The 13,274-nt window shown below is 46.4% G+C and overlaps 1 protein-coding gene across 42 annotated transcripts in view; it reads left to right on the top strand.

Annotated features, from left to right (window-relative positions):
• Window positions 1–2,751: 2,751 nt before the first annotated feature.
• Celf4 (CUGBP Elav-like family member 4) overlaps window positions 2,752–13,274 on the top strand; it is a 288,000-nt gene continuing 277,477 nt past the window's right edge. For 40 of the 42 annotated variants that reach the window (XM_057788360.1, XM_057788382.1, XM_057788368.1 and 37 more), the window contains exon 1: window positions 3,051–3,501. In XM_057788360.1, coding sequence (XP_057644343.1) covers window positions 3,216–3,501 — 286 coding nt within the window. In that variant the 5' untranslated portion in view covers window positions 3,051–3,215. Of the gene's footprint in view, window positions 3,502–13,274 lie in introns of all 42 variants that reach the window. The other 2 variants (XM_057788378.1, XM_057788401.1) reach the window with 2 other exon arrangements.

The raw sequence follows: 13,274 nt of genomic DNA on the forward strand, positions 1-13,274 counted from the left end.
TTTAATTAACACCCCCCCCCCCAATTCTTTCATTTACTCCTGCCAAGACACTACTGCTTTGGTTTGTATAGTAGCTATTACTAAGAATAATAGCACAAATAATTAAACATCTGTGAGTGATTTACTTGGACTTGGGGACAAATGGGATGGTGTCAGGAGAAAGAAGGTGGCGGTTCTGGGGTCTTCATCTGAGCAGCCCCTTCCTTTTCCTGAGCTGGTTCCTTTTACTTCTCAGCTTCATAGCCTCGTGGCTTTGTTTTGAGAGGATGGATGGGAGGCAGGGAGAGAAAAAGGATCCTCAAGTAAAAATTATTTCCATTAACTCTCCTGTTATAGCATATATATGTATATACACACATACATATTCCACTTCACAATGAGATCCTGAGAGCTAACAGCACTATAAGATGCTGTTGGATAGTGAATTTGAATATTTGAATAGTCATTATTTTCTGCTTATGTGTCCTGGGGTGTATAAAGAGAGAACGAGAGAGAGAGAAAGAGAGAGAGAGAGAGAGAGAGAGAGAGAGAGAGAGAGAGAGAGAGCAGTGTGGATATGAACAGCACCCACCACAAAAGTACACAGTACTAACAAGGCATTTGCACACACCTGTCACACACTAACAAACACTCCAGCTTGCTTACCAAGGACATGCCCACCTTATTATAGCTTATCAGAGGTTCACAAAACACACAGCCACAGAGATCTCCTCTTCAGATGAGGCTCTGCTCCATTCCACCAACTTCAGAGATTGTAAGATCAGCATGCATCTAAGATGGGATAATAGAAGCCTAGGAAAACACACACACACGCACACACACACACCTCCAAAAAGAAAAGACAGGAAAATTTAAAATGAACAATGCTCCCCTGATCTCAGATTCGTTCTTGCTCTTTGGTTCGGGATCATGGGCCTAGGGCGGTCAACCTCAGGGCTGAGAGACTCCCTGGGCCCTCTGGCCACATCTGGTTTTGTAACGTAGAACCTTGTGGTTGTGTGGAATGTTTGGCCGGGATTTTCAGCTGTTAGAGTCTCGCTTTTTTAAATTAAAATTTATGTACAAAGTCTAGTAATGTAATTCAGGGTTAAGAACAGAGACCCGTGAAAACCTGAAAGTGGCCAGCAGGGGCCTAGCGGGCTGCCGGGGAGGGGGTGGGGGGAGAAGAGGCCGTGCCCTGAAGCCTGAGGGAGAATGGGCGCGTTGTTTTAATTGACCAGGTTTCTGAAGTCGAGAAAAGCAAACATGGGGTGAGGATGGGGGCGCAGGTAAACACGCTGAGAAAGAAAATCCGCTGCCCCAGCCAAGTTCGCCACCACTATTCGCCCCCAGAGGCGGGACAACTCTTGCGCCGGCCACTCCCTCGCACGCAGCTTAGACTCTAGCCCCACCGGCCCTGCGGGAGTCCCGCTCTGTGCGATCCGGCAGCCAGACCCCGCACTGAAGACTCCCGCTTCCCGCTTCGCACCTCGGAATCTGGGGGTGCAGCGCAGCACAACCTCGCCAGTCTACCTCCCGCTGCAACTAGGATGGTGCGAGCACGGGCGGGCTTCATTTCTTTGACAGTAGACTAAGAAAATAATATTCCAATTTGCTTCAGTAAAACAAGAAAGAGAGCAAAAACCAAGCCTCTCCCCCGAGCTGGCCCTCTGGCTCTGGCCACCGCGCCCAGCGCCTTCCTCGTCCGCGGCGGGCGAGCCTGCCTGGGCCCCCCAGCTCCTACCTCCCTCCCTCCAGCCACCGGCCGTACTGGCTACCGCTGTCCGGACGGGAGAAATCGTCCTGAATTGAAACATTCCCTCCCGCCTTCTAAGAGGGCTGGGGCGGAGAACCGAACGAATTCTACTCCCTGAGCCTCTTGCACGGCACCGGCTGATCGCCTAGCCCCATCCTTCCAGGTGGATCCGGTGTCGGTGGATACAGATAGGAAGGAGAAATTTGGGGGCTATTCAGGCAGCTTGGGAATGAGAGAAGGATAAAAGCAGAGAAAGAAACAGAGAGCGCGCGAGCTACAGCTCCTGTCTACAGATTTATCCACATAATATATATTATTTATGTAGCGCTTTTTCTTTCTTTTTTCTTTCTTTCTTTCTTTCTTTTTTTCTTTTTTCTTTTTTGTCTCTCGACACTGATTAGAGCGCACTCAGGTCTCTGGGCGGACTCCCTCCAAGCCGACTGGCTTTTTCTAGTCTAAATAAATAAATAAGTGGAGCCAGATGGGAGAGAAAAGCGCCCATTCCACCTCCGCCGCCGCCTGCACCGCCGCCCCGCCCGCCGTCCCTGCCTTTGCTTAGCCCGCCTGTCGCCCTAACAGAGCGCAGCTAAGTGGATAACGCCCCCCTACCTACCCACACGAAAATGAAAATCAATGCTTTGAAAATACAAAAGGTTGCACCTGCTGCTATTACAAAAAAAAATAACCTCCAAAAGGCAAAGAGAAGAGACCAGGAGCCCCGGTGGCTAACAGGCACCCGCTGCCCGAGGCTGCGGGACCCGGAATCTCAGCGCCTCCCAAAGAGCCATGCGCCTGGCGCTATTTATAGCCGGGGGACGTCTCGGACTGTACCACCGCCGCTCCGCGGGGCTGCCGACGGGGGAGGCGCGCGAGGCCGGCGCCGCCCCGGCCGCCCTGCCCCCGACCGCCGCCTGCCTCCGTGCGCCCCCCAGCGCGCCCACTCTCGGCCCCCGCTCTCCCCTCCTCCTACCGCGCGCCCTCGCCACCCCCACCCCTGGTCTGGCAGGGAACTTGAACCGGTCCAGCCTGTTTAAACCGAAAGGACAGAGATCCTGTCTGTTCAATGTAAAAAAAAAGAAAAAGAAAAAAAGAAGAAGAAAAAAAAAATCACATCAGACCGAGAGAGAGGAAGAGGGAGAGGGGAAGAGAGAGAGAGAGAGACAGAGAGAGAGAGAGCAAGAGAAGAGAGGAGAGGAGAGAGAGCATAGAACGAGAGCCGAGAGCAGAGCGAGGTGTAGGAAACCGAGGGGGAGAGAACCCGAGTGTGCGTGTGTGTGTGTGTGTGTGTGTGTGTGCGTGTGTGTGTGTGTGCGTGTGTGTGTATGGTGTGTATGTGTGTGTGCGCGCGTGTGTGTGTGTGAGTGTGTGTGCGTGTGTGCGTGTGTGTGTGTGTGCGTGTGCGTGTGTGAGCGCGAGCGAGCTAGTGAGAGAGGAGCGAGAGAGTGCGAGCGAGAAAGAATAAAAGGAAAGATTTTTCTCTATGTATATAAAGATGGCCACGTTAGCAAACGGACAGGCTGACAACGCGAGCCTCAGTACCAACGGGCTCGGCAGCAGCCCGGGCAGCGCCGGGCATATGAACGGATTAAGCCACAGCCCGGGGAACCCGTCGACCATTCCCATGAAGGACCACGATGCCATCAAGCTGTTCATTGGGCAGATCCCCCGAAACCTGGATGAGAAGGACCTCAAGCCCCTCTTCGAGGAGTTCGGCAAGATCTACGAGCTTACGGTTCTGAAGGACAGGTTCACAGGCATGCACAAAGGTGAGAGCACCTTTCCCTCCCAACTTTGCCGGGGAGCAGGAGCGGGCAGGCAGCAAACTGGCCGGCCAGCGACTGGCAAGCGGGAGACTGGGCGAAAGCGAGCCGCGGGCGGGCGCCGAGGAGGGAGGCGCTCCGGCAGCGGAGACCGAGCTGGGGTGTGTGGGGAAATGTTCGCCGGGACAAGGCTGGGTTTGGGGCGAGCAGCCGATGGAAGCGGTGCTTAAGAGAGGGCAGTGGGGACTGGAGATGGGAATAAGAAGGGATGGGGGCAAGTGGGGCTGGGGCTTTTGGATCGAGAGACTTGAAAGATTGGGATAGGGACAGCTGCTCAGGGCAAACCCAGAAAACTGAGCTGACTAGCGGGCGCTCAGCTGGCCCAGGATCTGGGGTGCTGTCCATCGCCGTGGTGCTGAAAACACTACAGGAATTGCCCTCCTCCTCTGTTTGGGCCAGAACAAGAGTGTGGCCGTCTAAAAGGGAGAGAGCTAACAAATTCGCAGAGATATTTTTATTTTGCTATCAATTTAACAGTAAACTCTCCCTAGCGAGATGTGTGCCTCAGTAGTCTGGTTGTAGTGTGACTGGCAAGAAGGAGCTGTTTTGGATATTTGGAAGGAGTAATAAAAAAAAAAAAACCAAGACAAGAATGAGCAAGGAGAGAGCTGTCCCTTGGGTGGAGTGAGGGGTCTAGAAAGCCTGGACAATCCCCTTCCCCAGTGAGGCTGGGATTTGGAGAAGAATATATGCATACAAGAGATGCATATTGAAAGGTAAACCATAATTTATCCCAAACTCACCATACAGGGAGCTTCATAGTGTATTATTTCCCCCTAGAAGCAAACACTGCTAATGAGTGCCTGGGGAAGGTAGGGACAAAATAATCAAAGAATTAAAACCTAACAACTTTTTAGGAAAGTGGTCATGGGATTGTCTGCAGCCTGCCTATTTTCTCCTTGTTTTATTATCTTAAAGGCAGAGCCCCAAACGAGTTCAGTTGTAGAATGTGTGTGGGTGGCTGGTGGGTGACGAAATTAGCCCAGTGCTCCGCTCCCTAACAGTAATGTATAGGATGTGCACCAGGGATTAATCGGTGCTGGAGCTGTGTGGGCAAGTTAAATGCTTTCTGAGAGAGATTGATGGCCAGGCAGGGAAGGAGTACGGGGCTAAGGAAGTTGTAGGGATGTATGGACGTTCGGTTTTAATAAACAGCAGTGTGGAGAGCCACGGAAGATGCTGTGTTAGAGCTGGTGGTTTTGAAGATGAAAACACACACGTACACCCACCCCCACACAGAGAGCAGCCTTGTCTTTGGCCAGAAATGGGCTATGAACAGAGCTGATCCTCCGGCACATTAGGTGCAGAGCGCAGAGCTGAGCGATTCTCTGAGCAGCAGAGGGTTTTCACTACCACGGCCACTCTCATTCCCCAGCCCTCCCTTCATGCGAATACTAAACAGAGCTCCAAAGTCTTCCTAGTTGGAGTCCCAGAGAGCAGTTTTTATTGGCTTTAGCATCTTCCAGCTTGCCTGCTGAGGAGTAAATCTTAAAGTTAATGGCATGTTGAATAGCAGGGGGAAAAAGGCACAGCAGAATGGAAATATACTAGATTTGTTGGGGTGGGGTGAGGGTGGGGGCTGTCATGGAGAGAGAAAACAACCTTTATCCAATATGGAGAAAATGTCTGTTCATAGAAGAGATTGAGGGGAAGAAGGGGGAGGCAGGCTTCAAAATAATATTTTGGAAAATACTTTCTTTTGCCCTCCCTCTGGAAGCAACCACGTCTTTGTACTTTTTTCTCCTTTCCAATCAAGCTCCCTAGAAGCTAATCAAGGTTTGTATAAACCTTTGTCATTCTAATAGGTCCTCAGCTTTAAAAATAGTAATAATAGAATTTTAACAGCATGGAGGAGGGAAGCTGCCCATCTTAACAATCGGTTCCTGTAGTAATTTAAGATTTCAAAGTTTTAAAAGATTAGAACCCACTAGAGGCAAAAGACAGTTGTGGGGAGCTGAATGTTCTGTGGGCTCTGTATTGGATCACCTTATCACTTCTCTATTTCCAGTGCAGATAAACTCTAAGTAATCCCTTGCTGATACCACCACTTTGTTCCTAGTGTAATTTGAACTCTCTCATATTGAAGTAAAGAATTTCTATTATTTTCATCAGGATGCTACAGAAGGTTTGGTACACATGTACACGTGTGAATACACACACACACATACACCACATTCTTCTCTCTCTCTCTCTCTCTCTCTCACACACACACACACACACACACGCTAATGTATAATGTGCATGTTTATCAAGGATTCCTAAGAAAGGCAAAACTTCATTTCCCAAATAATTCTTCTTGTAAACTGGCTCAGTCTGTGACAGGCAGGACTGCTGGCTCTGGCATACTGGGTGCCTCATTGTTGCCCCCTTGTCATTCATAATTTGAGCATATATTTTCCCTTAAGAAAGTTCCTGCTTCTCCATCCTTCTGAATTTTAAGAGTCAGGGCTGGTCCACCACATCCTGGACAGTATTGAGATGCTCTCATAGAGCTGAATAAATTCAAGCATTTCTAAGAGCTGGTTTATTCAGTCCTAGTAGAGTTTGAACTCCTACTTCACTGATGCTGTCTGATTTATTAGCTAACTCTGATAAAAATAAGCCTCTAGCCACCTAAAAAAAAAATTGCTTGCTTGCCATTGGTGATTAATTGCTCCTAACTAAAAAAGCATGATGAGACTTTAAGAATGAAAGCTGCACCTGGCTTCTATATCTTCCTAGTCTCTAAACTGACAGTGTGAGGCTAGGGATGGAACCATGTCTTTGTTAAGCCTGGTTTCAGGGCATCTGAGTGTTTAACTTCTAATCAATTACACTGGGATCTAATTGAGAGACCTAACAAGACACTGGCCCCAGTGTGGGTGGCATGTGTACAATATCGGTTCCTAAAAATTAGTAAAAATCTAAATGATATGCATGAGGTTTCAGGTGGGTATCTATTCCTTGGCCACCTGCCATTTCAGGTGACTATAAAAGGGAGGAGTTCCAAGGGTTAATGGAATACCTGCCATGCGTAGAGTGCACCTTAAAAGGCAATTACTCCAGTCGAATTGGGAGTCTGTGGAGGAGGGAGTGGGTGGGTGGTGTGGATCATTCCAACCCCCCCCCCACATCCAGAAAAGGCTGTTGGACTGGGAAGCAGCAAATAGCAGCTGCGGAGTGGGATAATTACTGTAAAGGTAAATTTACCCCCTAGAGACCAGCAAGCAATTGGTGGGAAGGGGTCTGTGTGCTAGGCAGAGAGAGAAAGAAAACAAAAAGGCCAAATCAAAATCAAAGAAACAATACACACAGAAGAAAACCCACTGTAATGCAAACTCCCACTAACTAAAACCTTCTCTTCTCCCCAATTCGAAGCACTTTTGGAAAGATTGTTTTTTCAGACTCCAAAGAGAAAGACATTGTAGTATTGATCAAACAAGAGAGAAGCCAATTCCCGGGATAGCAGTAGAAATGAGCTGAGGGCCAATTTCACCCTGTTTTGTAGAATTTTTCTTCCCTGGAAAAGGGAATAGGTCACCCACTAGTCTACTTCTTTCCTTTCTCGTTTTTCTTTTACTTCTTTTTGTTTCCTGGAGAACAGAAATGATGATTGAAAGTACATAAATATACATGTATATCCATACCTGTACACACTCGCAAGCACACACACACACAAACACACCACTATTTCACACATGAATACACCAGAAATCCATTCATAACTTTGGTCCTGTCTAGCAAATAGGAGGCAGCCAAGACTGAGTTACTTGGATACATAAAAACTAGTGCTCTCTGGATAGCCATATTGTAATGCATTATCTCTGAAGTTATTTAAGTCCAATTTAAGTGGTATTTAGTATAATATTTATGAATTAATGTCATCTAAACATAGGATTGTCCCCAAAGATTTAAACTGCCTTTACCACTGATGTACGCTTGTTCTGAGAGCCTACAATGCATTTTAGTCTAAACAGCTATGTCTTCATCAGTGTCCTCTTATTATTTGGTCAGAACAGCTCTGTACCTGGGAAACTACTCTGCATGAAGATTTTTAGCTACTGAATGGTCAAAAATCTACTCTAGTAATATCCTGATATTCACTAGAGTAGGGGGCTTCACACTCAGGAGCTATTGCTGCAGGGGCAGCAGCCTCTGGACTATCACATTCCATGCAGAAGAAGGGTGGGGACTGAGTAACAAATCCTCTGTGTATTCGGCTTTGGGGGGAAGCAACATTTTAATATATCCTCACTATCAATTGCACAACCTCTTCTTTCAGCTGCATCCAGGTAGGAAACATCTGAAGCCCCTTGATTTGGTACGGAGGTGGGAGGGAGAAGAGAGATGGAGGTTATGGTTATGTTTTGGCAATCTATGACTACCTTCATAAAATCACATCTCATGTTCTAGTTTGAAGACATAAATGCTTTTCGGAACGTCAAATGTCCACCTCTTGATTTTAACCAAAATGGATTTTTTTTTCCTATTGCTGTGCTTATAAGTGAATTAAATCTGTGAGGCACTATCTGGCTTCCATTTTCAAATGAATCTAAGAGAGCAAAACTGAGTATCAGCATGTGTGTCAACTCAATGAAGATGAACTTTTTAAAAATTACTTTGAAAAATAAAATGTCAGTTTTGTCCAGGAAAAAAAAATAGACTGGCTGAATGACTGGTTACATATTTATAACTGCTAAAAGAAAGGTTTACCTTGTCAGCAATAGGAAAAATTGGATAGCTAGAATAAGAAAACAAGGAAAAAAAACTCTAAAGTCTCACACACACACACACACACACGATCAGTAGAAATTATTTGGAGACTAAAGTATGTCAAAGCAACATTAACAATTTAAAGATCTCCAAATTCCAGATATCAGTTTGTCCTATTTGAAAGCAATAAAATAAATAATGGGATGGATGGTTTGTTTATTTAAGAGATTATTTATTCTTTTGAGCATAATTTTGTTTATCTTTAAAACGGATGTTCTGTGAATCGGCACACATAGACAAATTAGCATGCACATGTGTCCAAATGTTCATCCATGTATAAGAATCGTTAACTACATTTGACATATATGAAAAGCAGGACTGGCCTAGATTTAATTGCAGTTCAGCAGAGAGACACACGTGCCCCCAGCCCAGTCTGGAATGGTAATTCCCGGCTGTATTGAAAGAATCTCTTGAAGTTCCCTCCACTCCCTCCTCCAGGTTCCCTGGGTCTGTGACCTCTCAATCACAAAACAAAGTAAAACCAAAGATTATTTTTAATGAAGTCTTAGCTTGAAAACAATTTTAAAAAATGCATTCTAAGGCTACAACTCCGTGGACAGTCATTGAGAAGTTCTCAGAGTTTATTTTTATAAGAGCTGATTCCAGGGATATTTCTGATATCACATCACCATTACTATTCTTAGTATCGTCACTCTCATCGTTCTAGAAGATAAACCAGGATGGGAGGGAAAACCTAAGAAGACAGTTAAGACCCCACCTCATCAGTTAAGAAAATAACTGGTTCCAACTTTGTCTGAGACAGATTTAGAGGAAACACTTCAAAGCTCACAACTTCCGTGTCCCTAGAAGAGGGTCATTTTCCAGTCTGACCAAGAATGATCTCAGCTGAGAAGGGTTTTGGTAGGATGGCTTTAAAGTAAAGGAGATATAACAGTGACCCAAGATCCAACACTGCAAGCAGAAATTTTCAAAAAGCAGCACTGTAGGGTCAAAATGCAAGGTGGAAGCTGGGTGTACTGTTTGACAGTGGTTGAGATCGAAGTGACTTGTGAGCTTGAAAGGGAATCCCATGTGACATGCAAGAGCCAGGGCATGTGAAAGCCAGTGTGCGTCTGAGTACCAGAGGGTGGGATGCAGGAAGACGTTGTGGCCTATGTGGCTGATTGTGTGTGCACACGTGCTGTACACAGAGAAACATGTATGCTTAGGAAAGAGGGGCAGAGACAAGTTTCATAGAGATGATGTGAAGGGAAATTTCACCACGCAGGGCTATATACAACATCAGGATATGGGCAATGGGGAAAAAGAAGAGAGCTGGAGAGGAGGGCTGCCCTCCTTGTTATACCCATCTTCCCCCTCAGAGTTCACGGCTTGAATTTGTCAGCACTCGGGTTGCAGTGTGGAGGTGTGCTTCTTTTCATCTGATGGTTTTTCCACTCAGAAGTCCAGGTTTGGGAGAGAATCCCATCCTTGTCCCCCACCCATCACTCTTTGAAGTCTGGCCTGCTTCTGATCACTCATTGACTCATTTTAGAAACGACCTTCCATCTGGGATCTGAAAAGCCAGCCACAGAACCCAGCTCTCTGAAGGACTGAGCTCCCACCCACGGCTTCCCTACCCCACACACTACCCCTGACATCCCAGCCTACTTTTTTCATGAGTTACACACACACACACACACACACACACACACCTTGACAAGTTCAGTTGGTCCCAACAGGCCCTCTGAGCTCTGGGATGCATTCTCTCTAAATGCAAGCAGGGCATGGCAGACTCCCAATTGCCCTTCTGAGCTCTTTATAACAAGAAAGCACATCCCCTCTCCCCATTACTTCTTTTTATTTTCAAGTCTTTTAAATGCATGGTCTCTCCAAGAATGGCAGAAAACATTCTGTCCTGTCCAATCACTCCTAAGACTGGACCAGCAACCTCCCTTCCCTCCTGACTCAATGGTAGCATATTCATTGTCCATCACCTTTTTTCTCCCTCATTTTTTCATCCTTGCTGCTAAGGAAGCCTACCCAACCCAAAATGGGACCTGAAGAAGGAACAAATACTCCTATTAACCACACAAAGATGGAGCTAAAAGTTCTAGAACAGAAAGACAATCACAGAGGCAGCCAAAGTTCTCATCTGTTCTTGATTGACTCAGAAACCAGGGTTGTTGCCCATGGAATTCCCACCTGGTGTTCTTGAAGGCAACTATAGCAGGACTGTGGCTATGGCACTGTACCCATCCGGGGCCACTAGGAGCTTGCTGAGTGCAAATAGAGGAGGCTCTTACAGCAAGTCTATCAACTTGGAAATCCCTCTGGTTTCTGAGTCCTTCACGAGTAGATGCTTTCAGGATTATGCATTCACAGGGTTTCTCCCCTCCCACTTGATCTGAATTTGCCTTCTCTTATCCCTGTTGTATCTCCTCTCCAACATGAGCTGATTGAGGCTCTAAAACAGCGATTCCCAGCAGCTCAGGCTCAAGAGAAGATCCTATGTGGCGTCTGCAAGAATAAATAAATGGGTGCTCTCATGAAGAAAGACATAGTCCTAGTTCTGTGAATACCAAAAATAGTGATCAAACTCAGGATGAAAAAAAACTGATAATGAGCTGGCTTGCAACAAGAGTTTAATTGAGAGCGACTTTGGAAGGCTGGTTCTGGACAACCCTGCACAAACCAACTGCGATGTTACTTTATTGCAGTACACCCTGCTTTAATTAATTATCACCTTTGTTAAGAAAGGCCACAGAATCAAAGGTTTCTGCACACTTAACAGATCTCACAACCACCACCCCCATGCATTAGACTGCGCTACCACCTGCTAATGAGGCCAGCAAGCTGCTGCTTCTCCTCCTCTTCCTCCTCCTCCTCCTCCTCCTTCTTCTTCTTCTTCTTCTCTCCCTCCTCTCTCTCTCTCTCTCTCTCTCTCTCTCTCTCTCTCTCTCTCTCTCGCTCTCTCTCTCTCTCTGGTTTCCTCCTTTTTATTAGAAAAAGAAAAAACAAACAGTTCTTCAACACAGTTGTGTGTCCTAGGATAGGAAATACGATTGGTGATGTTGGTTGAGGACTTAGGGTTGTATTTTCACAGTTGTTTCTAAAATTACACAACTAAAATTCATTTCACCTATAAATCTATGTGGAGAGTATGTGGGAGAAAAATAGAAGTGGTGGAAACAGCTATTGGAGGAGGGTGTGTGTGTAAGTACATGTACAGCCATGGTACACCGGCATATAAATATTATGAGATCAATACCTTTCCCATCTTCTGCCCACACCTCTTAACTTCTCCCTCCCATCTCTTGAGCACCTGAGCCTCTGCCATATTTCACATGGAGAAATGTGCACAGCCGAAGCATGCATAGATGATGCTGTATCGAACCGTGTTGTTTGGATCCAGTTGTGGAGGCTGGGTTCCCAGTGAAGGACAGCCCTAACACAGGGTGGAGGGTTCCTGGAGGAACCCCTGCTCAGAACATAACAGAAACTTCACTCTCCAGTATCCCTCAGACCTACTAACTGACAGGTGACTTAGCTGAAATCAGCCCTTGGAGTCGTTCTAGGCAGATTTGAACGCCATACGTGCCTGTTTGTTCATTATTCTAATTTAATGATGCAGTCACACCTAATTAATCCACGTCTGGTTTATTCATATGCTGGATCTGAAGATCCTGAGGATCTCTCGAACTAACCAGCTTCTTTGCACAGGGACAAGTGAGGGGACACCCCTACAAGGGAGCATTTTGGGATGGAAAACTGTAGAGCTAGCTGGCAAAGACATGACCTCTGACATCTCCCTATCAATGCAGGTAGGTGAGAGATACATAAGTGTCAGGTCTGGGCACCTGGGCATACAGGCATGCACACATACCCAAAGCATGCCTGCAACTCCAGCACCCATTCCCTTCCATAAGGCAGAAGGCTGGACCACAGAACATAATCAGCAAGGTCTGCTGGTCTGCCAAGCATTCTTCTGACCGAAGAATCAGTGCAGAGGATTGAGAGCCCGAGCTGAGTCAGCCTCCCTGCTTCTGGCCTTAAGAAAGTAGAGCCAGATGAATTATTGTTGTCTGTTCACAGATAAAGGAACCAAGTCAGGGGCTGGAGAGATGGCTTTACCGTTAAAGGCTAGGCTCACAAACAAAACTACAAGAAACGAAGTCAGGGAGCAAGCATGCTGCTCAAGTCCAGCCTGTAGAATGACCTTTGATGTAACTTTCAGTGGTTGATTCTGGTCATGCAGTCGCAGTGAATACTAGCTCTCACCTGGCAGGTAAATTAAGAGAATGAAGCATCAACCTAGTAATATCCTTATAAAGTCAAACCTTCTCTCGCAAGTCCTAGGAGACAAGAGGCATGCAAGATCAAACACGACATCACAGTGTATTTGTAGGGACTCTCTGATTCTGCTACCTCCCTATAATGTTCTAATTGACTATTTGATCAGCTCTAAAAGGGCTGGTGTTCAACACACACGCACGCATCTCAAGCATATGTACACAGATGTCTTCCTGCAAATTGCATCCATCCTTTCCTCCCCACCTAACCACTGTAGGTGGATTCTCACAGGTGCTTGAAATAGAACGCACACACTGAAGAGTGTATATGCCCTTCCTGTAATGGGCTTATCAATACCTTTTAAAGAAATGTGACAGCCAGCCCAGAGTGATTCAGTTGTGTGGACAAATAATATCAATATCTTGGTTGACCAATATAACCAGAAACAGTATCATGCTGCTGCTGATGGGGGAGGCCAGGAGGGCTCCACAACAATAGCAGGAAATTACTCCCATGTAAAATTAATCATATTGACTGATTCTAAGAATATCCAGGGAGGTGATGATGTTGGGAGTGCTTATGTGGTGGGAGAGGAGACCTTGCTCCCAGGGGCTTCATAAACTCCTGGGATGAGCCCAGAGGGGATGGAGGCATTCCTGTGTAACTGATAAAAACACTCCCTCTTCTGCCCTCTGCTTTCCAGCAGGGCGAGGTGGAGAAGAAGTGTCCTTTGC

This window comes from Chionomys nivalis, chromosome 14, assembly GCF_950005125.1.
Source record: "Chionomys nivalis chromosome 14, mChiNiv1.1, whole genome shotgun sequence".
NCBI classification, from domain to species: domain Eukaryota; kingdom Metazoa; phylum Chordata; class Mammalia; order Rodentia; family Cricetidae; genus Chionomys; species Chionomys nivalis.